The 25370-nt window shown below is 38.9% G+C and overlaps 1 protein-coding gene and 1 long non-coding RNA gene across 3 annotated transcripts; both read left to right on the forward strand.

Moving 5' to 3' along the window:
- The first annotated feature begins 459 nt into the window (after positions 1 to 459).
- On the forward strand, positions 460 to 18487 carry adra1ab (adrenoceptor alpha 1Ab). 2 transcript variants are annotated; one of them, XM_025909373.1, is made up of 5 exons: positions 460 to 588; positions 3719 to 3801; positions 3988 to 5270; positions 18201 to 18218; positions 18306 to 18487. In XM_025909373.1, exons 3-5 carry the CDS (start codon positions 4355 to 4357, stop codon positions 18353 to 18355), a joined length of 984 nt encoding a protein of 327 aa, XP_025765158.1. In that variant the 5' UTR covers positions 460 to 588; positions 3719 to 3801; positions 3988 to 4354; the 3' UTR covers positions 18356 to 18487. The 2 variants fall into 2 exon arrangements, with proteins under 2 accessions (XP_025765158.1, XP_019216842.1); XM_019361297.2 differs by lacking the exon at positions 3719 to 3801.
- LOC109202830 (uncharacterized) lies at positions 7783 to 10261 on the forward strand. Its single transcript, XR_003221166.1, has 4 exons — positions 7783 to 8021; positions 9354 to 9453; positions 9814 to 9897; positions 10130 to 10261. It is a non-coding gene; the product is annotated as an uncharacterized LOC109202830 (long non-coding RNA).
- Positions 18488 to 25370: the final 6883 nt, after the last annotated feature.

Consider the following 25370-nt stretch of genomic DNA (forward strand, 5'->3'; position numbering starts at 1 on the left):
AACATTTTTTGTGACAGGTTGCTTGCGACAAAGTGACTAACGATACAATTTAATGATAAATAAATGAATGAATATTTAAAAAGCTCAAGACTTTTGCACAGCACTGTAGCGTTTGTACAGCAGCATAGCTATTAAGCACAGAGGAATAAGACATCCATACACTGTCCTTGTTAGGATCACTTTACTTGTTAAGAGTAGAAAAATGCAGTAAAAAATAACAGAGTTATAAATCTTGCTTTCTGAAGCCTAATGAATCTTTTGAAACGACGTGTAATTAGTTTTACCGTTCAGTTAGCTCGCTTTTACCGGGCCACACGCACGTGAACGCGGTAACCTGAATAAGCGTTTAATTTAAATTGAACGGCAATTAAAAGGTGTGAGCCGCTCGGTGAGGGGCGGGGTCTGGGAGGATCAGGTGGGGTGGTCCACTGTGACTTTATTTTTCACCAGAGAGAGCAGGAGGACAGCAGGAGGGAGAGAAGCACTTGACTTTGCTTTCCGTTGCTGTCTGCGGCTGACACTGTGACAAATGACTGCTTTCAGAGAAAATTAGCTGAATTCCGGTGAGATGTGCGCACATAGATGAAGGTAAGACTTTCCCCCCTCCCTTCTTTTTTCTTGTCCATACTCCTGCTTACTGTACTTCACAAACTGAGTTGCTTCCAGTCATCAGAATGGATCATTGTGTTTGTTTGTGATTATTTTTAACCATGTGGAGGAGGCGGTTATTGTCTGGCAGGCCACATATAAGCACACTGAGAAAACTGCTTTATTTCCGTTTATTAATGATAATCCAGGCAACCTTTTAGAGAGTTTATGTTTTCTGTGCATTTAAAATATGTAACAGAAGGTTTATTATAAGAAATGAACGCAAATAAAAGGCATGCACAGGCCATATTCATTCAGAATATGTGGAATATTGAAGCGAATATTAATAATGCAAAGAAAATAATGAATGGTTGTAGCTGCATAAGGTGATGAAACATGTGCTTTAAAGCTCAGGAGAATTCAAAGCTTTGGTCCTCAGGGATGTATCTTCCATTAAATGATGATAAACACTAACAAAAATCACCTCTTCAGGTGGATGAAAAGGAGACGCACTCACATTGTCCGCCCTGAAAGGCTGTGTGTTCAAGGCTAGTGGAATGTAATGATCAGTGTCATGGGGACTGAATTAGGAACTTCAAGAATTGACTCTTACCCCACCCCCCAAGAGAATAAATAGCAATTTCGAAACTGACTTCAAATGTGCAGTGATTCATCACGGTAGTGCTCTCTCCTTCAGAGACCTGACACAAGCTGTTATGTTACAGTGTTTGCAGAAACAAATGATATATGAACTCTACCACGGCATTCACTGGCATCTGAATCAAAGTCATAAATTCCATTTGTTTTGATGTGATGTGGTGACCTGAAGGAAACCTGTTCAAAATAAACATTTAACATCCTTGATTTTTCTTTTCTCCCTTTTCTCAGAGCTGATGTTCTGGAGAAATATTACATTTGTTTGTTTGTTTGTTAGACATAAAACAGATCTAAAGTAATTAGATCTTTGTGCAAATGTGAGCATTTTCTCACTTCACTGTCATCATAAGTGATTTTTTTCATGTGTCCTTGTGGGAGCTTGTGGTAACAAATTTTCCAAATTAAGTTCATTGAATACACTCTCATCTCATCGCACCGAAAAGCAATAAATTAGTTACAGGCAAGCAGGTTGGGGTGAAAAAAGTGCATCCTTGATGATTAGTGCCTAACAAAATCTAATAAGTCTGTAGGATTGTGTTTGACATGATGCAGAGATGTTTGCACTTTACAAAGTGTAGCAAACTCAATTGCTTTCACAGGACTTCATGACCTGCTGCATTCACAAAACAATATCAGGACAGTTAATAGTAAGTTGATATTGTCTGTGTTACCCTTGTGATAATGATACCATCCCATGCTATGAACTGCTGTTCTGATTTAATATACCCATGGTCAGGCTACATTAGGTCAGTTAATATGCTCACTAATATCCTATCTGTTTAAAAAATAAAACCCTAATTATAATTCCAATTCTAGGTTTAATTGGCTGACTTGTTTCCATTCGGCAAAGGCCGCCCAGCTGGAGGAGGGAAAAAAAAGTTTCTTCAAGGACAACGTACAATCTTTCCAGGAGCTCTGCTAATGCAATAACCTGAGTGAGCCATCCTTGGATTCAGATGTAAATTAGATTGTAATGATGTTCACGGATAGCTTTTAATCAAATCTTATCTGCAGAGAATGATGGACGTGTGCAGTCTCAGTCTTTGTTTTTGCTTGCTGCTGGACAACTGAAGGAAAATGCCTTTGGGGGCTGAGGCTGTGGTTATCGTTGTCTATTAATCTCTACAATATTTTCGTGGTTTATTAAATGGAAAAAGGATATTCGGCTGGCAATAATATAAAATAGAGAGATGCAGAAAGTCCTTTTACTAGATATAATCAAATGAATATGAATGCTCCCAAAACAGTGATTATAGTATTCTTTTTCTCATTATTATTATTGATACATGCTTTACATTTTATCACAGTTTATCAGCCGCCCCTCTAGTTTTTATTTGTTGTTAAAACAACTGTGGCCTTGAGGCACACAACACATTGTGTGTGGTTGTAGGAGTACTGCATCACATTGTAGATATTGGTAATCGTGTTTCACCTATGCAGAATTGCATCTGCTGCCTCAGGTCAATGTAAATATATTCCCTGTTTGACATCCTTCCACAGTAACAGTGGTCCTCGAACACTGGTGGGCTGAGGAAAACAAAACAAAAAAAAGCAATCTCTCCGTGCAGGCGCGACACCATACTGAGAAATCTTATTACAACCAAAAATGTTAAGATATGACCAAGATATGTTTTCACCACCTATATCAATTCCCCCTCCGGCCACTGATGTGGAAATCCCAGCATCAAGTGTTTATTTGGGTGAATTTCGTTCCGCCTGGCAGTGGGACGTGCAACGAGTGAAATCCTTTGATGCCGCACGAACATGTGACAAGCATGACTCTTCTCTCCGAAGGCTTTATCACGGCCGCTTTTTTTTCATACTATGCTTTGCTGGTGCTTATCGCGCTCGGTGACATCCCTGATCTAAAACACGCTCACTATGAGTGGGACTGAGTGGGACTGTCGATGGCTGAAGCCTTCACTGGGGTAATATAATGCCCTCCTCAAGGTTCAATTCTTGGCTTGTCATCTGGTAGATGAGTTAAAACCCTGATTATAGACACAAGACCTCTGAGGGAGCATCACAACCTCTGGCTTTAAAAAATGATCTCTGTCTTCATTTATCTTTAAGCTCTCTGAATGGTTGGCTGGATTTCTCATGATGCCACAAATGATTCCCACCCCCCAAGGATAATGTTCCTGCTGTGTTGTCCTTGTGTTTGCCTCTTTTTTAATGGATGATATGTTGTTTCTTTATATTTTCTTTTCTACTATAATCCTTACCACAATTACTTTTCAAGAACACTGCCTGTGTAAAGAGATGTTTAGCTTTAATCAATCTGACAGCTTAAATAAAGGTTAAACAAATATCAGGTATAAATAATGGGATGTTTTAATCTTACCAGTGTTTTCTTGCAGAGCCAACAAAACAAGAAAACCGCACTGGGTTTTTTTTTTTTTTCGTTTTCTTGAATGAAAAAGAAAACTGTGAATGCTGTGCTCAGGAGCATACTCTGTTTTTTCTACTGCAGCTGTAATAAAGGGAGAAGAATTTGCACACAAAGAGGCTGAAAGAGGCCGTTAAATGATGTTTTTACCCTTTAATCATGGCCGGGTGATTATACTTCACAATTTTACATTTAATGTGCTCTGTCTTGCATCCTCTGTTTTGATTTGCTCCTATGCTACCAGAGAAAGAATAGCACTTAAAGGAGTAATGAGCTCGTTTTGGATATTTATAAAAGCCTAGGATTATGAATGTGTTGATAAATTTACTTTATCTCTTTTCTTGTTTTAACAGGTAAAGCCTTTTCGCTATGGCAAGACATGACACCCCAAATCCATCTGTGACTGCCACTTGAACATTTGTCATTTTTATTAAGCTTTTCCAGACTAAATATGGCAAACTGTGGCAGTGTTACTCTTCCAGCATAAGACGTTCTGCCAAGCAACCCTGGCCACATGATCACTGGAGTGCTGGCAAGAGCCACTGCACCTACAAATTAACTGGAAGAGCAGTTTATGCAGCTGTAAAAGCTTTTATCCTCTGCGCTGGGAGGAGCGGAAGACGGCAGAGGGTTGGAGCTGAAGTAATTAAAGAACAGATGTGGCATGAGTGTCATCAATTTGCAAGACACTTCACATCTTAATGCAACCAGCAGATTACAATGTTTCCAGCAGAGAACATGAGTGTTTATTCTGCAGCAGGTCTTTGTCCAAACTGCAGCTCCTCCGCCCACCCAGAGGTGGATGTAGCCAAGGCAGTCATCCTGGGGATGGTGCTGGTGGTCTTTGTAGTGTTTGGGGTCCTCGGAAACATCTTGGTCATCCTGTCTGTGCTGTTCCACCACCACTGGCGCTCTGTGACACATTACTTCATTGCCAACCTGGCAGCAGCAGACCTGCTGCTCAGCTCTGCTGTCCTGCCCTTCTCCGCCACCTCAGAGGCTCTAGGCAGGTGGGTGTTTGGCCGGTCCTTCTGCAGCGTGTGGGCTGCCCTGGATGTCCTCTGCTGCACCGCCTCTATCCTCAGCCTGTGCGTGATTTCTATTGACCGCTACCTGGCTGTCAGCTACCCCTTGCGTTACCCCGCTATAGCTACCGGACGGCGAGGCCTGACCGCGGTGGCTGCTCTCTGGGGACTCTCAGCAGCTATATCTGTTGGCCCTCTGTTCGGCTGGAAAGAGCCCGACCCAGAGGACGAGACAGTGTGCCGAATTACAGAGGAGCCTGGCTACGCCTTGTTCTCAGCCTTAGGATCTTTCTATATACCACTGGTCATCATCCTGGCCATGTACTGTCGTGTATATACTGTGGCGAAGAGAGAGACCAAAACCCTGAGGAAAGGGAGGAAGGGAAAAGGGGTAGAGATGGAGGGGGTGATGCTGAGGATACACAGAGGGAACGCTGCTCAGACGGGGAAGCAGGAGGGTGACGAGGGGACCGCAATGCATAAACGCTCCTCCTTTTCCCTGCCAAGGCTGCTGAAGTTCTCAAGAGAAGAAAAAGCAGCCAAGACTCTTGGCATTGTCGTTGGATGCTTCATTATGTGCTGGCTGCCTTTTTTCCTGGTTTTGCCCATCGGTAGGTACCTTCTTACCTCCTCTGCACTGAAGCTGACAAAGCCTCACTTTGTTACACTTGTGTTCTTTTTTAGGTTCAAGGCACAAACCTAAGCATCTGCTATTCTCAAAGAGAAATTCATCTTTTGCTGCATAATGAAGGACATTTACTGCTGTTTTAGCTACTAAAAAATGTTCTGTCTAGCATCAAAAAATTGGATAGCAGCAAATATGTATTTATCAATATATTTATACACAAGAGAAAATGTGGTATTTTGAAATGGAAAAAATACACAAATATTTGTATAATATTATCAGGGCATTTTTAACCTCCAGTGAGGTTAAAAATGCAGATGAGTTGAAATTTTCTTTGTAAAGCAAGTTTTGTATGGATGTACCTGTCTCAGATGTCTGGGTGGTGAGAACACAGAGAAAGAGCCTTGAAAATGTTCAACAGTCTGAGTTCTTTTTCTTTGCTGCTAAAGGTTTAGTACAACAAAGAAAAAAGAAATCAGACTAAAGATAAAATAAACTGGAGAAGGACTGAGAAAACCTCATTACAGCAGTGGTTATGCTAAATGGGGATGCACACCATTTAGTATTTGGGTGCAGCCACTGCAGCATGCAGCTTCATAACCCCTCCCACTTCAATAAATAACACTTTAGCAGTATACACCTATTACCCAAAGGATAGTTAACCCTAGAATAGACTAGTAAATGTAGCAATAGAATGAAACCTACTCCTATATGCCACACTTGTAACGTTGGTTTAAGGCAGGTTTAAACCAGTGGAAGGTCAAGAAGAGGAAAAATATAGTAAAACTTTTTTTGGAGAATCTAAAGTCTGCTTATCATTAATTATTTTTGGAATTAATTTGCTTGTGATAGAGTTACACCTCAGTTCCCTTAGTCTGACAGTAAGCGCATTGCTTTTGTGTTTGATTGGCAGGTTTCTTGGAATATTTTGATTACAAAGATAATGAAAAACTTGACATTTCCAAGCAGGAGACTTAATATGATTCATCCAACGTTGATTTTTTTTTTTCCTTTTAGAAGACTATAACTGTAATGTTAGCATTTTCACAGAAGCCCCATTGAACGGAAAAGATCTGTCGAGCATGAATTATTCTGCTGGTGTCCATCTGTAGATATGGGCTGAGGATAATGTGAAGAAGCTCAATAAAAGGTGAATGTCCACTCAGTCAGATAACCTCAGCTTTATGTGTAATAAATTTTTCCTACATTTTGTCAGACCTCGTCAATGATGGTGACAGCGGTGATGCTATCACAGATGTAAGAGAGGACAGAAACCAACCGTTGTGAGGCTCTATCTAGAAATCTTAATTGCTTCTGAAATAACTCTTACAGCTTAACTGAGATAAGTGATCGTTGGAGTGGACCGGCATGTTTTTAAGAATAGCAGTCAGTCAGTATTTACCTCCCAGGTCACAGATGGTGAGATTCACGCTGAAAAATCTATTTGGTTACACAAATACTAATCTTATTGAAGGCGGAACCCAGCTACGATAAGAGACGTAGGAGACGTGGATGAAACACATCATCTGGACAAATAATATACGTGTTATCGTTTTCAGTTTTTTCTTTGCAGTGTGTACTTTCATAACTATCCATATAACAGACACAAGGTATAATCCAAATGCAAACAAAAGGCCTTTTATTCTGAAGACTAGATGTTCATGTCTCGGTTTGGTCAACAATCAAGTCTTTTTATACTGGGATTACCACATCACAATAACTGTACCCCAGTTATCATAATATGACAAAACAATACCAAGCCAAAGTCAACTACCGTTGTTAGTTTTCCCATGTTGATAGAGATGATATCAAAGATTTACTATTTTCACTGCCCTTATTTTCCAACTTTTATGATAATTTCCATGTCATTGTTGTTTAAAATTAATGCTGAAACATTTAGTCAGTAGGCCTTTTCTCACAAAAGAGCTTTTGGTATGTTGCTGTGGTGTAAACAAATGATTAATAATAAATAATGATGGCTGAGATCCATTCACCTGTTTTCTTTCCAGGCGCTTGCTATTATGGCTTACTGGTGTTCAAAATAGAGCTATTATTGTTAGTACGAACACGTGTGTTCCTGCAGTGACAGGTCAAAATGTTGGGAAATAACACCTATTAATGAATCATTTGTTTCTCAAAGCTAATAAACTGTGACAGAGTTTGCATAGTGCTATTGCCCATCTGCTTATAATAGGGGAACATAACATTAAAGGGCTCTGCACTATTGGATTAAACAAAAAAGACCATAAAACTGTGATGGGCAGCTTTAACAGCTGCAACTGATGTTGTTTTTATCTTCTGCAAGTGCATGCATGCATGCCATCATGGCAAAATGTGATCCCCGTGACACTTGCTGCAGTGGGAACTACCACAAATACTTTGGCAGGTGTTAAAATCTCTTTGGAGTTTGTCTGTGTGGTAGTGTGGCAACCCTGCAAGGTGTCAATTCAGGTCCACTGAAGTTATGACAGTCATTTTCAGGGGGACCGTACACAGCAAAATCCGAAGTGTTGATGTGAGTTAAAATTACTGGTGTTAAAAATTTCGAGTTGAAAAGTGTTGGTTTGAGAGTTACAGTAACACTAACGGTGCTGAAAAAGCTCTGTAGCCGGAGTTATTTCAAAGAGTCAATACTATAACACTCATTTGGAGTTGATTTCCACATCCGGGTTTTTCGCGCTCATGGGCATGAGGAGTCCGCCAGAAGTTTGCTGTCAAGATCGAGGAGGTTGTTCAGGTAAGAACTATACAACAAGACCTATGTTATTTTATCATTATTAAATATTGTAACTAACTAGCCTATAACATTATTTATCAGAAGCATGCAATATTTTCCTAATGTGGAGTGTATTCATCTGCGGTAAGAGATGGGATTCGTTAGCTTAGGTAGCTAAACTATCCTCTATAACAAGTTAATATTGCAGCGAAAATAAATGCGTGCTTAATATAATTCTCAATTCTAGTTAGTTCTAATGTCATAAGAGAAATGCTTTCCAGTGTTCAATGCTTATTAAATGAAACGAGGGAGGAGTTAGCTATCCTCTGGATATGTTAAATGTAATGTTAAAATTTGAATTTGTGGTAGCCTAGCTGGCAGCTAAGACAAATGCGTTTAGCCCACTGCTTTTAAGGGAAGCGAACATTCGCCTCAGAAATATCCTATTTAAAAGTGAACTAAACAATCACATGGAGACGTTCAAGTCAAGTTTTGGAAAGCGTCAAGATAGGCTAATTACACGTGCTACCAGCGAGTTTAGCAGTAGCCTAGCCTACAAATCTTTGAAGTGGCAGGGGGTTATGGAATTCTGTTAGATGTTAGTGACCAAGCAAGGCGCGCTGCGTTTGTGCATGGATTGCTTGCTAACGGTTAGGATATATCATACATGTTGTAGTAGGCCTAATCTAAGGGAACATTTTCCCCTTTTCTACAGTTTTAGTGAAATAGGCTACCATCCAGTGTTTAAGACAAAGCGGTATAACGACTGAGGGTCGTTGACGTCGCCTCCACTGATAATCCTAGCATGTCGTGTCACAAAACAACCACCACAAAGTAGCAACTAGCCAGACGGCTGTGCATGTGTCAGAAACTCCCGATATAAATGTAAGACTTGCACTCATTAATTTACAGTATAAGGGATATTTGTTGTCATAAGTGAAAGCGTGATGAAGGCAGGTGTGCGTTCAACAGGAAATTTTATGTGGATTATCATCCTGACATGGTTTAAACAGAGATGCTTTCCCCAAGTAGGCTACAGCGATTTACTCGCAACATAGCAGAACTAAGTATCTAGCCTGCGTGCAGACGAGAAGATCGCCGTTGTCGTCTTATAAACATGTGGATGGGTGGATAATTCATTGGATGCTATTTCTGTGTACCCAAGTTCAGCTATTTTAGTGCGCAGGGGGAAGCCAAATTATGTTCCTGAGGTTGAAGTGGTCTGTCACCCCTTCACAGATCATCACACAATGTATAGCCTAATATTTCTTAAAGTTGTCCGGATTTGTTGCCACTTAAGCTATGGTTTAAATATATGGTAAAAAATATTCTGTGCCCCCTTCTCTCCACCAGGTGCTGTTGTAAGACATGTTGCTGAAAGTGAAATACCTCAATGTAAAGAAGTACATTAAATTGCACGCAGGATTCACTTATCTAGAATTCATCAGTGAAGGTAAGATAACCTGGCAGAACAAAATTTGTTGCACATGTATCAGTTCATCATGTTTGCATCTCATCTATTTAAAAACGAATTAAATGTTAACACATTTTATTTTAATGTGTGACATTAAAAACAGTACAGAGCAGTAGGCCTAGGCCTATATTGTTGCTGCAGACTTGTCTAGTTTAACCATTTTAAAGACAGGTAAAACAGCTGTTAATAAATATTAGCTAAATAAAAAAGTCAAATTAGTTTTTAAAAAAGTTTTTCAGGCGTTTTAGGTGACATTATGCTTATCTTTTTGTAAAGCCAAAACCAAGTTTGGACTTCTGGATGCTGCTGACCTTGATATTTTCGATGAAACTGACACAGCTGTCGAAGAAGACATTTTTCTGGAGTTACTGGAGGCCCAACCAGACCTATGCCTGACAATACGTGAAAAGATTTCAGATGAAGGTAAATGTTATCATAACTTAAATTTTCAGAGTATAGCCCACTCAATGTAGAGCCAAGTTCTTTTGCTCTTGATGCAGATGACATTGACCTGTCTTCATGCAATATACATGACAGTGGACAGGGCTGGGTCATATTTGTATAGAATGTTGTCTGAACATGAACATTGAAATTGTGTTATTAATGGCATTGTGGAGTAGCCTAAAGAAAGTTAACCAAATCATCTCTCCCAAAGATTTTTGTCCTTTAGCTCATTCCACACCATCCTCCTCGGATACATTATCTTCCCTCACGGACACTATATCACTTTCATCAAGTGACAGTGACCTCAGGGAAAAGGGCATTCCTGCAGGCCGCAGTAGAACCAGCAAAGACAGTTCTGCACCAAATGTTTCTGTGTCAGAGGCTGCAAAAGAGGTAATTGAGAACAGAAAATGTCTTTTGTATTTTGAGTTGACACCATTTATACTGTAGATTGTTATACAAATTGAAATTCAAAACATGGTGGTTCCCAACTTGCCCTGTATGAAAAAATGTTAGTAGAAGTTAGTGCTTCTTGCTAGATATGTCTTTCACAGGTTTGTTGACATTCCTCTAAACTTTCACCTTTACTGACAAACAAGTTTTTATTGTTATTATTTCCCTTTATATGAGCAGATGGTTAAAAATGCCTTGACTAGGAAACCTGGTGGAGAGGAAATTCTTGAAGAATACAATGCCGAAAATTCACTGAGCCACCGCACCCGGCGGCAGCTTGTTAACATATTGGCAAGTGATATGACTGAGAGACATGGGTAAGAGTAATAGTACCTAATAAAAAGTAAAGATGGGCCATATGGAATATTCTTGTAATGTATACTGCAGTAAAGACACATACTTCTGATTTAACATTGTCAATTGTATTTCCTCTATAGCAGAATTCCCTCCCGTAAGCAAAAGGAGAAATATGCCCTTGGAATAATTACACTCTTTCCCTCATTGAAGGATCCATTTTCTCCAAACGGCTATGTAAGTCATGCAGTGATTGTAAAACAGCACATTATTTAGTTTTCATCATGGAATAATTACATCAGCTAAATGATTTAAAAGAAAAATCTTAATTCCTCTTTCGTAATAACTATTGTCATAAAACTGTATTGAAATTGTGGATGTTGTTTAACATGTATTGCACCTGTTACATGATAATAGTCCTTGGGTTTCTTTTTGCTGAATCTGCAAAGTCTGTAAGATCGCATTTGATGTTTATTTTTCATCTATGTTTAAATGTGACAGGAGCATTTCTACGACGGAGTGAAAGGCACTGGATATGTAGCGTGGCGCCTCAAAACCATGTCCAGGTCTACAACCAAACGGCCAGTGAAGGAAGTCCCAGTGCATCAAGAACAAGGGCCTAAGCGCAGAAGATTAGCAACCACATTGCCTCAGCAACTTGATGGAGATGCCTGCAAGGAGGCCATCTCATTTCTTGTTCACTCTCCTGATGAAGCAAGTGTATTTCAGAAGATGAAAATGACGTTCCAACATCGCCAGGATCTGGTGCATGATCCACAAAGAACTGCAGATGTCTTCAAAACATTTCCACGCTTTTTGGATGTCAAAGGACTAGTAAGTCAAATCACTTGATATTTTCAACTGTTAATCCTTTTTTTTTTGTTTTGCTGATGTGGATGGCAACAGTAAAAGATGTGATCATTGGTCATCCCAGTCAGGCTATATCCCATATTGGTCAAAATCACATTGCAATGTAAACAATGTTGAGCACTGTCTTTATGTCCTGTGTGTATGATGAACAGGTCAATCAAGACTTCCTGCTGCTGTTTGGTGCTGAAACAGCCACCAAGTTGCTTGAGAAGTGGGACATGTCATTCAAGCCAAAGGTTATTAAAGAAGCCAAACAGCTGACTCAGTCAACTGACCTGTGTCGTTTGATAAAAGCTGCTGAGAAACCAACAGAGAGTGATGCAAATGGTAGGCGTCGCACCATGCTTGTTTGATTTTAATAATATTTATTTTTACCTGTCATTTTGAAATTGTTTTATAAATTCAACCATACACAGACTGGGACAGTGACATGGCCTCTCTGCTGCTACTCCTTCAACTTTTGCCACCCACAGCTGGACGAAAGAGGAGAACCAAAATAAGTCCAACTGATGCAGCACACAAAATGGTGCACTTTCACAAGGTAAATATGTTGTCTCACTTTTTAAAATCCTACAAAACACTTTTTCAGTTTTTGCACTTTTTAGTTTTCCTCTCCATGAAGTATGTGTCTTAGTATTTTGTAATAAGTTAGCAAGGCACATAATGTCAAACTGAATGAATGGTTCATACTCAGCAAGTATAAGCTAGGCCTATATGTCAATATCTCATTTGTTTTTAGTCATGCTGCAGCATTGATGAACACTTGCAAGCAAGAGATGGTAAACAACCATACATCCTCGCTGTTGGTCGAACCCAGAACAGCATTGACACCTTCTACATCGCAGTGGACAAACAGCTCATCCCCTGCCAAGCCACCAGCTCACTCAGTGCTTTTGATGAACTTTTCAAATCCCACTACGTGTTCAACTTATCTTACGACGAGTCACTGGTTCATCTCTACAGTTTTGTGCAGACCACCATATTCAACATTGATGCCACCTCAACAGATGAGTCACCACGTGTTCGTGAGTTGCGTGCCAAAATGTTGAATGAGAACCATGTTTAAATGTTTTATCTGTCAAACTCTGCATAGCACCAGTCAGGCTTTGATAAGTCATTTGCGACTAGGTCACAGTTTTTATCCAAGCACCAAATTTAAGTTGGCTTGTTCACAAGATGGTTGCAGCCGTCAGTTCACTACATATTCTGGTTTAAAAAAACATTTAAATAGTGTTCATGATGAAGATTGTTGTCAAAGTGGTGATGCAGAACCCTCAGAGTCATTTCAAGCTGATTTTGACAGATTACAAGATACAGACATAGCAGTTGCAGGAACAAGTGTTACTCAGAGCCTAGAGGTTGGGTGTTCTGAAAACAATGGGTCAGGTCAAAGAATTAAAAAAATTCTGAAGCAATTTGCACTAAAATTATTGGTAAACTCAATGGTAGTGGTTTGGCAAATAGTTTTGTGTCATCACTTGTTTGTGATTTGGAAGATTTTGCTGATGGACTGCACTGTGAGTTTAAACATAAAGTACTGAACGTTGTGCCAACAGAAAATCCTGTTAGATCTCCAGTGGAAAAATGTCTTGAGACTTTTGACAATCCAGTTGAGAAGTTCGACACTGAAGCTAAAAGAAAGTCATATTTCCGTGAAAAATGGGGAATTGTGGATCCAGTGGAAAAGACTTTAGGAATACGCTATGATACAAGGTTAAATAAAAAATCAGGCACTTATGACCAGGTACCAGTAAAAGACACTTTTGTGTACATTCCAATTTTGGAAACAATCAAATTTATATGTCGCAATTCTTATATTTGCGAGCTGCTTGCTAAACTATGTGTATCAAAAGAAGACAGATATGAAGACTTTTGTGATGGGAGTTACTATAAGTCTCATCCATTGTTTTCAAAACCACAGACTTCTTTGCAAATTCAGCTTTATTATGATGACTTTGAGACTGCTAATCCACTTGGTTCCAAACGTGGTGTTCACAAAGTTGGTGCAATCTATTTTGTCCTCAGAAATCTGCCTCCAAAGTTAAATTCTGCATTGATGAACATTCATTTGGTTGCATTGTTTCATGCAGAAGATGTGAAAAAATACGGCTTTGATCCTATTTTACAGCCTCTGATTGATGACATAAAGTTTTTGGAGAGCCATGGCATTGATTTACCCTTCTCATCTGAAAAGGTCCATGGCACTATATGTCAGATAACTGGGGACAACTTGGGGATGCACTCAATTTTGGGTTTTGTTGAGTCTTTCAGTGGACGTTACTTTTGTCGTTTGTGTTTAATTGCAAAACAGGATGCACAGAGTGTGTATACTGAGGATGATCCAAAGATCATCTTACGAGGGAAAGAACTTTTTGAAATGCACTGCAGTGAGCTGCAATCTGATCCTCAAAAGCTACATGTGTTTGGCTTAAGAAAGAATTCTACACTGAACACTCTTCAATTCTTTCATGTTTGCCAGAACTTTTCCTTGGACATTATGCATGATATTCTCGAAGGGGTAGCACAATATGAGATAAAGTTACTGTTGGAATATCTGTCAGACAATTTTCTGCCGAAACCTGCTCTTTTGTCACGGATCTATGCTTTTGACTATGGCTACTTGGAGAGCAAAAATCGTCCAACAAGGGTGAACTTAGACAGTAGTGGTAATAGTATAGGTCTTAACTCCATTCAGACTCTTTGTCTGATAAGAAACATTCCTTTAATTTTTGGTGATATTGTGCCAGAAGGAAATCAGAACTGGACTATGCTATTGCTATTGTTGCAAATAATTAACATCATATTCTCTCCATCTGTTACACATGGCATGACTGTGCTTCTAAAACATTTAACAATGGAACATCATGACTTGTTCAAATTGTTGTATCCAGGTAGGAACATGATTCCCAAACACCACTTTATGTTGCACTACCCAACTTGCATCAGAAAAATTGGGCCATTATTGCATGTATGGAGCATGAGAGGTGAGGCTAAACATAGGGTGTTCAAAGACACCCTTAAGAACTTTAAGAACATCACAGTGTCACTTGCCAAAAACATCAAACATCCATAGCATACAAGTGGGAGACATGTCCTTTAAGCCATGTTGAGTATGGGCCCTTGAAATCATTTGATGTTGATAGTGAGGAAAATAGTGAAATGATCTCCCTAGGCTTGCCTGCTGTTGCAGAAGAGGCTTTCTCTGCTAATTGGGTTAACATTAATGGGACTGAGTACAGAACAGGATTGGTCATTTGTTGTGGTTCTGAACATGAGATGCCGGTGTTTTGCAGAATAAAAACAATAGTTTTGGTCAATAGTCACACCTACTTCATAGTTCAGAAGCTTGTGGTTGAAAATTTCAGTGAACATTGCCATGCTTATAAAGTGTTTGAAACGGATGAAAAAGATGTTGTTAAAGCAGACTGTATTGAAATATACAAGCCCTTTGATTTGCAAAGTGCTTATGGTGATGATGATGGTCTGTACATTGTGCCATTATTTTTGTTGTGAACGTATGCTGTATGGTGCTTGGAATTTAATATTTATTAAAATGCTTATGTGACCAATTTTATGTTTTCTCCTTTTATCCTGTAAAGGGACTTAACAAGGATTTTCACTGAATGTAACACAGTAGTCATACAGTAATTGCACTTTAATGCATTTTTGTATTCAGACAATTAATACAGACTAGTATTTAAAAGCTCATATATGTCACTTTAAAGTGCCAAAATAACACTGTAAAAGTTACAGAATAACACTCTAAGTGAAAACAGTCAACACAATCCAGTGTGAAAATAAACACTTAAAAGTGTCATAAATAACACCATAGTTGTTGTGTAGTAACACCCTCAGTGAAAAGAGTTAACCCAAGCCAGTGTAAAAGTGAACACTTATCAGTGTCCTAAAACAACACTATAAATGTTAGGTAGTTACACTCTGAGTGAAGTCACTTCACACCATACAGAGTGAAATTTTAACACTATGGGTGTTATATTTTAACACTACAATGGAGTTAAAATAATAACACTTTGCAAAGTGTTACTTTAACTCTAAACCAGTGAGAATTATATAAACACTGGAAAAGTGTTAACTTTAACACTATAGGAGTTGAATTAACACTGGAGATTTTGCTGTGTAGGAATTTTCATGGTGGCTCTTTCACATTTGCCAGTATATTACCTTTAGATACAATAACAACAGTCTTTTGGGAACGGCAATCTGTGCATCACAGTCCCACTCCAATGCAGTAATTAAGTCTGCATAAAAAGCAGCTGAATCATCATATTATAATGATCACATCATATGTATATTTATCTCATCCTTGAAGGGTGTGCAAATCTTAACAAAACTTTGCACATCATCAAACATACAGTGATTATTAATATCTATACTGAATGTTTTTCAAAAACATTTATTACAGCTCTTTTGATTTTCATATATATTATGTTCATTTCATGTTATGTTTTATATTTACGTTTGTGTCGCGTTTATTGTACACGGTCCCCACAATTTGTATCCAGGATGGAATTTTGTTCAAGTCACTGCTAAATACAGCGTGAAAAAATGTAAAAGTACCCATAGTTTGCATAATATTGGTTGATGTTTTGGTCTATGAAAACAACATCAAGCAAGCTCTTTCTCCTTCTCTACTCTGCCTTGATTCTACTGGCCAAGTTTCTTTGAAGGAACATCAAGAAATTCAATTATAAGCAACCACACAGAACAAATAAAGCACCATATTGGAGCAGAAAAGGCTTCAGCTGTGAGTTGAAATGGAAAGAAGCAAACTACTACTCCCTCCCCAATGAAAGCTATTATAGATAATAACTAGCATGAGGCTTAATGGGCTGTAATGCCAGGAGGCTACCTCAGTCACCCTGTACCCACCTGAGGCAGCCAGTCACAGGAGGATAGTTATGCATTTCAATTGAGACGGACCTTCACGGCTCACGGCACAGTGTTCATTCAAGCTCTGAGATTCACAGACTGAGGGTTTGAAAAACCACAAGTATATTTTTTATTTATTTTGAATGATCTTGAGCCCTTCAGATCAAATGCTTGTTTTTTTGCTAAACCACTTGGTCACCAGCCTTTCACAACAGCTGCTTCAATAGCAACTATAAGGGCACTCGGGGAGCATTCACCTTTGCTAAGGCCAATAGTCGGATTTTTTGTAATACAAACATACATCATACAAACACAAAGGTCAGAGTGATACAACACCACAGGGGCGACATCAAATGTGAACTTGCACGTTCACATTATGACAGCTGCTTTCCTTTTTCCAGCCCAGTCTGTGTAACAGGTACATTAGAATTTTTACAATTAAAGCTGAAAAATTACATGACGGTAGTGAACACTGAGAGAAACCAAGATCTTTTCCAAAACTTAACAGATTAGTTTTGGTTTCTAAACCTGAATGATGCCTGATTGCAACCAAAAGTAATGTCAATGTCAAGTAAATTAGATTTGGCCACATTCCATAAAATTTAACTATTTAAAATGTATTTCTCTAATAAAATTACGTGTTAAATTAACATGTAATTAAAATGCTCAAAGTCAGTGTTCTGGGCATAAATATTTACTCAGAGGCCAGAGGTTTCTAGAACGCTTGGTTTCAAAGCTACATCTATAAAAACTGTGGACCCAAAGCACACAAATCACAGATGCCTAGTTACTGCTAAGTTAATAACTGGAATTTAACACAACAAAACTCAAGCAAAAACTTTGTGGACAGGGTGTACCACACAGCAAACCGTAGTATTTGTCAGATAAATTCATTTAAAAAATGCTCCAAAAGGCACCAGCAGTACAAATAGGGTCAAGGTTTAATGATTCAGCTACATGAGGTAAGGCCTAACATCCACACGCCTAAATTAAGGTATTAACAAAATCCAATCATAGAGTAATGTGCTGTTTTTAAAATGGGATTCTGTGGGGATTGATTTGCTCTTGGAGCCAGCCTCAAGTGGCCACTGCAATTTTTGGTAAATTGGCATTGGCTTCATTTTTGAGCTCCAGAACTTGGCCTAAATATAACTGGGAGAAAAACATAGTACCACACAACAAATCAAAATGAAACTAAAAAGCAAACTTAAAATAAGATAAATAAATGATATAATGAATGTAAGCCTTAAAAGAGCAGGTAAAGAATGAATCTACTCTGCAGGATTACACCGCTGTAATGTATGCTCCCCTCATGCATGCTAATTTTTTCAGTCACCCGATGTTGGCAAATGCCAGTATAAAAGAATAGGGCAAAAAACCTAACCATTTCACAGATTTACTGCCTTTTAGTGCCAGTACAGTTATTACACTTGCCCTTTTTCTTCCAAGATGCCATTTTAAATTATTCATTATTTGGTTTTTTTTGTTAAGGGACGAGTCAAGATCATCCACTTGGGAAATGTTTTATTTATAAAGCTGGAAATGTGCAGGGACGTTGTCATGCTGACAAATAAAAATATCTGTTTCCAGAAAGTTGTAATTATACAAAAACATGAATAAAATGAAACCACATGAAATTAGAGAATTGTTTAACCTTGTCAGATCCATGGGCTTTCGATATCTGCCTTTATCTAGGACCTTGAGGTATTATTGCTCTCATCGGTGTGTTTTTGTATTCATTTTCTGATTTGAGGTTCTTTCTGCATCTTTGCTAGGATCCATCTTCCCATCCTGTAAGCCTCCTGAAACCATCTTTAAATAACCTTCTGGCTGGGTTACCTCAACAGCTGCATTAACCCCATTATCTACCCGTGCTTTAGCCAGGAGTTCAAGAAAGCCTTCCACAGCGTGCTTCGTGGCCAGTGCCTGAGAACTGCTGTGCCGACTACTTCTCAAACCCAAGGACACATCACCACCCACTCCTCCGATCCAGGCCCAGTGCAAGAACCTGTCGCCCTTTCTTCATGGACTTGCTGTAGAGTGCTCTCGACCTCATCCTCATCTGTTGATGGTGTAGACCAATCTCAGAGTGCACAAGTCCAGAGTAAGAGTCTTCTGAAGGCATGGTGTTTCTCAGCAAGTCAAACTCCAGTACCAGAGAAGGCCTCCAACAGATCTGCTAAGGTCTTACACCTTTCCCTCGGCATTACAGGAGAGGCTGTTTGACAGCCTTCACTTCTACATCTATGTAAAACTTTGACATATAATTATATTTCACAGAGATATTAGAGTGCAGGTCTAGCCAATAATGGCTTGAGCTGTTGATGGTGCCTCGTCGCATGACACGTCATTTGGAGAGCTAGTAAGTAATACTTGTATTCTCACAACAGCCACTACTGAGCTTCACTTGAACGGGGCATTAAATGTCAAAATTTTCGAGAGCAGCTTTTCAGCTGCCAGCAAGTAGGAGCCTGTGACTGTCCAGCAAGTGAATTTTGGAACAGATGCAAAGCTCTTTTGGTTTGAGAATGCAAGTTAAAAGCCCTTTTGGCAAGTTTCTAGGATAGAAAGTATAACCATCCCTGCATGCCAAGGAATAAACGAGATAACAGAAACTTATAGAAACGCTATTGTAAGAGAACTCTGGAGACATGGTATTTTTTAAATATTAGTGGGATTTCTTCAGATTGCACAAAAACCCTTAAGGGTGAGATACTCAAAAGTCATGGAAATAATTAGTATTCAGCGAAAGCTTTGAGAAAGCGGAAGATGGAGGAGGGTGTGTGTTGCATGTGTGACCTTTGCTTTAAAGAGATGAAACAATTTCCTAAAAGAAAAAGTTTAAAATTGCGTTCCTTGGTGAGTACTGAGTAAAAAAAAGGACATTTTTACAGCACAGCACAGTTTACAGATTTAAAGTGGAAGAGTTTTGCTTTGCTGTTTGTTTGGGTTCTTTGGAAATTGTGTTAAAAATCAGCTTTCAGTGTTTTACAGCATTGCTTGTGTGAATACTGGCTTCCTGCTGGTGTACTACTTGTGCTTTATTCTGGTTATTTAAAACTGATGCACGCACATTCAAAACTGCAATGGTTCTTCTCATCTGTAAGATGCATCCATAAGGTTTTTTGTGCAGAAGGACTCTAAAATGAGCTGACAAAACCTCAGGCTTGATGTGCATTATTACCTCATTAAAAAGAAGCTGTGGCTAACATAAGAAGACATTTCTCTGCTTACACATCCAGCAGAGCAACATTACCATCCTCTAAAAATGTGTTTTACTGTCCACCTGATGAGTGAAGGTCTAACAGTAACTCTCATTTTAGCTGCATTTCGCTGTCTAACAAATCCTAATTAAAATGCCTGTTTAATAGATACCATCAGCCTGGCCTTTGGTGCAGGGCCAGAACAAAAGCAATGAGCCAAAAGAAGACTGGGATGTGAATCTTTGTGAGCCAATTACATTCCAGTTCCTAGTGCAACAATTAAGTGAAATCAATTTTCTTCAACTCAGATGTAATTTGAGACATAAGTGGCAGTTACGTTACCAGTCGTGATTAAGTTAGCTGTGTGACAGAGAATGAAAATACAAAGAAAAAGTGTGTGGGAGAACACAGCTGTGAAATGTGCTTTAACAATGTGCCTGGAATCATTTGGACATATTGGAGAGTTTACTCCTTGTGTAAAAAAAAAAAAAATCAAATCAAATGAATGTGCTATTTACTGATCAAATTACTAATTACCTATGTTATATCTTCAGCAGTGAAGGAAAGCTGTTATCATTAAATCCAAAATGACCCTCTTATAGATGCACTGTTTGCCAGTGACACTGCCATAATGGTTTCACATTTTAATTAATCGACTTACAAAAGTCACGATGCACACGTGGACAAAATGGGAACGTTTTGAAGAGCGTGGCCTTAGAGATGCACTGATTGAAATTTTCCTGGAGCATTCCAATTTTGTAGCTTATTGAAACAAAAGTCTCCTTTCATCAGGGTGAAAAAAAATATTCTTTTAATAAAAGAAGCAACAGTAAGTTTCATGATCTTCTCTTTTTAAACAACTATGCATAATTAATTGTGCCCCTGTTGCATGGCACATTTTACCTTAAGAAATAGAAACACACCCATTATATTTATATAACAAAACAAATGTCAAGTACTTACATAATTTTCTGGCTTATTTATACAGTTGTGGTCAGAGGTTTAAATATACTCATCGTGGGCATGAATACCATGGTAATTTGAGTTGTTTTTAATTCTTTCTTTAAGCTGTTCTCTTTCCAGAGAAAATGATGGTACAGCACACATCTTTAAAGACTTTCAAAAACAAGAATCGGTTGCACAAGTTTGAATCTGTTTGGGATTTTCTCTAATCCACACAGGCTCAAAACTATGCATCCATGCCTGCTAATATTTAGTTAATTGTCCCTTAGCAAGTTGCACCTCTGCCAGACACATTTGGTAGCCATCAACAAATGTCTGGGATAATTTGTGCTGGATATTTGATCTTCTTGGCAGAGTTGGTAGAGGTTATTTAAACTGGAAACTGATGGGGTTCTTGAGCCTTGGTGCTTCCTGGGTTGGTTCTAAGAGTGACAGTTTAAGTTATCTTCCAGACCTCAGATGTTGGTGACACAACAAAATAACTCATACGTGTTCTGATTATTAATAAATCCAATGAGTGCTGTCAAAAAAGAGCATTTCAGAAATTATTACAAATAAAAATACCATGGCACTGATGTCTATGACATGTGTATGTAAACCTCTGAACTGTAAATTCAGCAGCTAACAGGACATCAACCCTTTTCCACTCTTTCTCTCATCTCTTTCATTTCTCTTGTAACAGCTTTGATCCTTTGCTCATACTGAGGCTTTTGGCTTACGGCGGGCTCTGAGCACTGTATGGCTTTAACTTTTTCCACTTTGCCTCTCTCGGCTTTTTCAGACTGTCCATTTTAAGTTCAGCTCAGTGAAGGTGATTTAAGTGATTGGGTGACCCTGGCCAAATGATCGGTGCATCTCTAGTGTTTACTTTAATTACTTCTGCAATTAAATGGGTTTTTTTTTAATATTGTAAGTTTATGAAATGCCAACATTATCCTGTCATCAGTACTTGAAACTGTTAATGAATTATTTTGTATCAGGTCAATAACTGAAAAATTTACAGCGGTACTGCGGTTTAATTAAATTGCATTGCATGAAAGTAAAAAGCAGCAGAAAAAAAATACAGAAATAAAAAACAGTCTAAAAAATGAATGCTCTGAAATGAGCGTTCTGTGTCTATATTGAAATTGAGTTTAATTCTGTTCATTAACTAAAAACCAGTGTATAAACAAACAAAATGCATTCCTGTGTCAAGATAAGCAGAATTCTTCATTCAAAAAAACAAACAAAAAAGTACATGTTGTGAACATTGATTCATACCTTTAAAATGTGCTTTGGGTGTCTTATCTTCTCTAAAAAGTTGTTATGTTTTTGTTTTGTTTTTTAAACTATAAATCCTTTGCTTCCTTGAGTTATAAGTTGTTTTTCTTCACAGCACTCGGATTAAAAGGCGTTCTTCTACCCTACAGACATCGTAGCAGTGATGAATACCTGAGATGAGCTTATCTGCAAAACGCAGACTGTAGAAAGAATTCCCAGAAGACAAGCGATTTGTCATTTAACAATAACCTAAGGTCTGTAAGAGGAATTTCTCTCATCCTGCTTCGCTCTCAAGGATTTCTGCTGTAACATCTCTTGTTTATTGTCCAGTAGCTCTAATTTTCAATAGCAGCATAAATATAGAACACTTATTCTTATCTCCATGGCTTCACTCGTGTTTCATTGTGAAATCAAACCACAGAGTCCATCCTCGCATTTCTCTGTTTTGTTTAAATTCACATCTTTGAACTGCGAGCACAGCCTTATATTGAAAAAGAAGAACAGAAGCCGCAAAAACTAATGACTCATAACACAATATCACTGCAAGACAGGGCACTTGGAGAGGGAGAATCATCACACCGCTCCTTTCTGGGTGAACGCACATCCATGCCCAAGTGATTTGTGTCCATCCATGTGTGTGTCTACCAGTTTTTATGCGTACTGTGGGGATTTTTCTGTGCGTGTGTGTGTGTGTGTGTGTGTGTGTGTGAAGAGCAGATGAGTGGTGTTCCGTCTGCTTCCGTCGGTTCCGATGTTATTTATGGAAATAAATGCATCAGATTCCTATTAAGCATTCACCTCTCGTTTTCAAAAAAGGAGCAAAGGATTCAAAGAGTGTTGCAGCAGCTGTCATATTTAAGCAAACAGTGTTGTGATAAATGGATCCAGGCTTCCACTGGGGAAAAGACAAGCTTTAACCTAATCAGTTGACTTAGCAAAGTGATGTTTCATTACACCGTGTGATCATGATTAATAATGTTGAGCAGTGAAGCACAGCAGATGACTAGAATTGTAACTTCGGGAAGTCAAAGAAGCCTCAATTCAATGAGGAAAGTGTCGTTTGTGTTAGAAGACTTTGCAAAAACTTCTTCTGAAAGGCAACTGTTCACGAGCTGGGGTTCCGCCAAATCACCAAGCATAAATGTGTAATTTTCATTAGACTCTCAAAAGCATTCCCATTGAATACATAGCATATAAAGCATGAGGTAAAAGTATGGAAAAGTTTGCACAACTCCAAATCCAAGTAAATGGAAACTCTCATATTCAAAATATACTCAGGTGTGAGACTGATGTTTCTGCAAGCGGGCGGAAATGAGTAGCTTAGTTGAAAAATGCAATCACTGGCACAAGTTTTGCTGTTATAGTTGCCAAAATTCCCCACTGTGTTGTTTAGTTAAATCATTTTCTGTCTCATTGAACGCTTAGATGATACTCTGCAACACGAGAGGTGACGAATTCTGCCTGCCAGCAGAAATTAAATTGGACAAAGCTGTTTTATTTTATGGCTCCCTGAATTATATGTTACAAGTTGTTATTAGGTTTTGGCCAAAAGTCAAATCTTTTGCTAAATTTTCTTCCTGTAGCAGATGCTAATGTTTTTCTTGGAGTTGGAGGATTGCATAGCAGCTGCCCAGATAATTGAACGAGAACTGCTCTGCAGCTTTATTTGTTGTGCCATAAGGAATGTAATGTCCTTCCATCCTATCCAATTTTCAAGAGACTTTTTCTGGTTCAAGTATTAAAATTAAGATCTATAAGAGCATGAAAAATATTAATCAAAGTGGATGTGAGAGAAACTTGACACATGAGCCCAGACGATGTCACCAGCTGTACATTATACATTCATCAGGTAAACACATGCGTAACTCCAAATAAATGCTAATATCTCCTTGTCTCCATGTATGAGTGAGTTTGTTTTGGAGTTTCTCTATTAGTCCAAACTCAATAATTGCAGTGTAAAAAGTAACTAGATGTGTCAGTGAGTGTTTTCATCATTTATCTAGCATTGCAGTAGAAGTGGAAACTTGCACACACTGCAAAAGGAACAGGCCCTGAGAGCTACTGATGAAAGCCAGTTGACCATTAGCACATATATTGCAACCCCTGTTGTCAAAAGCAAAATCACAACTATGATTGGTCCCAAGCCCAGATAAATGGGGAGGGTTGCATCAGGAAGGACATTGATGTGCAGAGCTATAGCAACTAGAGGGATAAAGCTGACGAGCCATACCATGAAGCTCTGGGAAAGAGCTGGTGAAGCTAGGTTAGAAGGGAGGTGACGATCAGTGAGCAGCAGCATGGCTTCATGCTGAGAAAGAGCACTGCAGATGCAATGTTTGCTTTGAGAGTGTTGATTTAGAAGTACAAAGAAGTTCAGAAGGAGCTGCATTGTGTCTTTGTGGATCTAGAGAAAGTATATGATTGTGGTACTGCATGAGGAAGTCAGGAGTGTGTGTGTGTGTGTGTGTGTGTGTGTGTTTGAGGGTGGAGCGGGACATGTATAAGGATGATAGGAAAGGCAGATGGATTCAGGGTGGCTGTGGGATTACATCGGGGATTGACTCTGAGCCCCTTCTTGTTTGCAGTGGTACACAGATGAGGTCAGTCACAAGTCTCCATGGACTGTCTGCTATTATACGTTTGCAAGATGACAGTGTGATCTGTAGTGAGAGTAGGGAGCAGGTGGAAGAGAGCCTGGAGAGATGGAGGTATGCTCTGGGGAGGAAAAAACTGAAAGTCAGTGGAAGCAAGACGGAATACATGTGTATGAATGAGAGGGAGACAGGTGTAACAGTGAAGAAAGAAGTAGAAGTAATGAAAGTGGATGAGTTTAAATATCTGAAGTCAGCCATCAAAACCAACAGACAGTGCACAAGAGGGTGGAGCGGGTGGAGATAAGTGTCAGGGGTGATTTGAGACAGGAGGATAGCAGCAAGAGTGAAAAGGAAGGTTTAAAAGATCGGAATGAGACCTGCTATCTTGTATGTTTTGGATACTTGGCGGTGGCAAAAAGACAGCAGGCAGAGTTGAAGATGATGAGATTTTCACAGGGAGTGATTAGAAGTGAGCACATCAGAGGGACCCTAACCCTATTAACAGTGTTACCAACGTATATGCAGAGAGAACATCAACAAGCAACACATAGCTGAAAATCCAAATGCAAATGCTGGAGCAAATGAAATATCAAGTTTTAAGTTGCCTGTATGTGAGGTGGGCTCTCACTCTCCTTCTTTTAGAGTAAAGAAAGGTAGCGTAAGGGTTATTATAGATATATTAAAAATCTTCATGATCCTAACCTCTCCTTTTAAACATAAAAGAAGTATTTCAACTTATCTGTGCTCGCACCAACCTTCAAACTTAATCCAAACAGAAACACCTCTAATCTTCATACATGACTTCTTTTTAACTGATTTTAACTAATTTTGTTGTGCCAAAGTAGGAACAAACATGAACTTCTGTGTTAAACTGATCAAAGCCACATGTCAAGGATCACCACCACGGTACACAAGCCTGAAAATA

Source organism: Oreochromis niloticus, linkage group LG7, assembly GCF_001858045.2.
Source record: "Oreochromis niloticus isolate F11D_XX linkage group LG7, O_niloticus_UMD_NMBU, whole genome shotgun sequence".
In the NCBI taxonomy this organism is placed as follows: Eukaryota; Metazoa; Chordata; class Actinopteri; order Cichliformes; family Cichlidae; genus Oreochromis; species Oreochromis niloticus.

What these genes read in the sequence shown, in the direction of transcription:
- adra1ab (XM_025909373.1), top strand. Translation starts at nt 4,355, where the DNA reads ATGTTTCCAGCAGAGAACATGAGTGTTTATTCTGCAGCAGGTCTTTGT.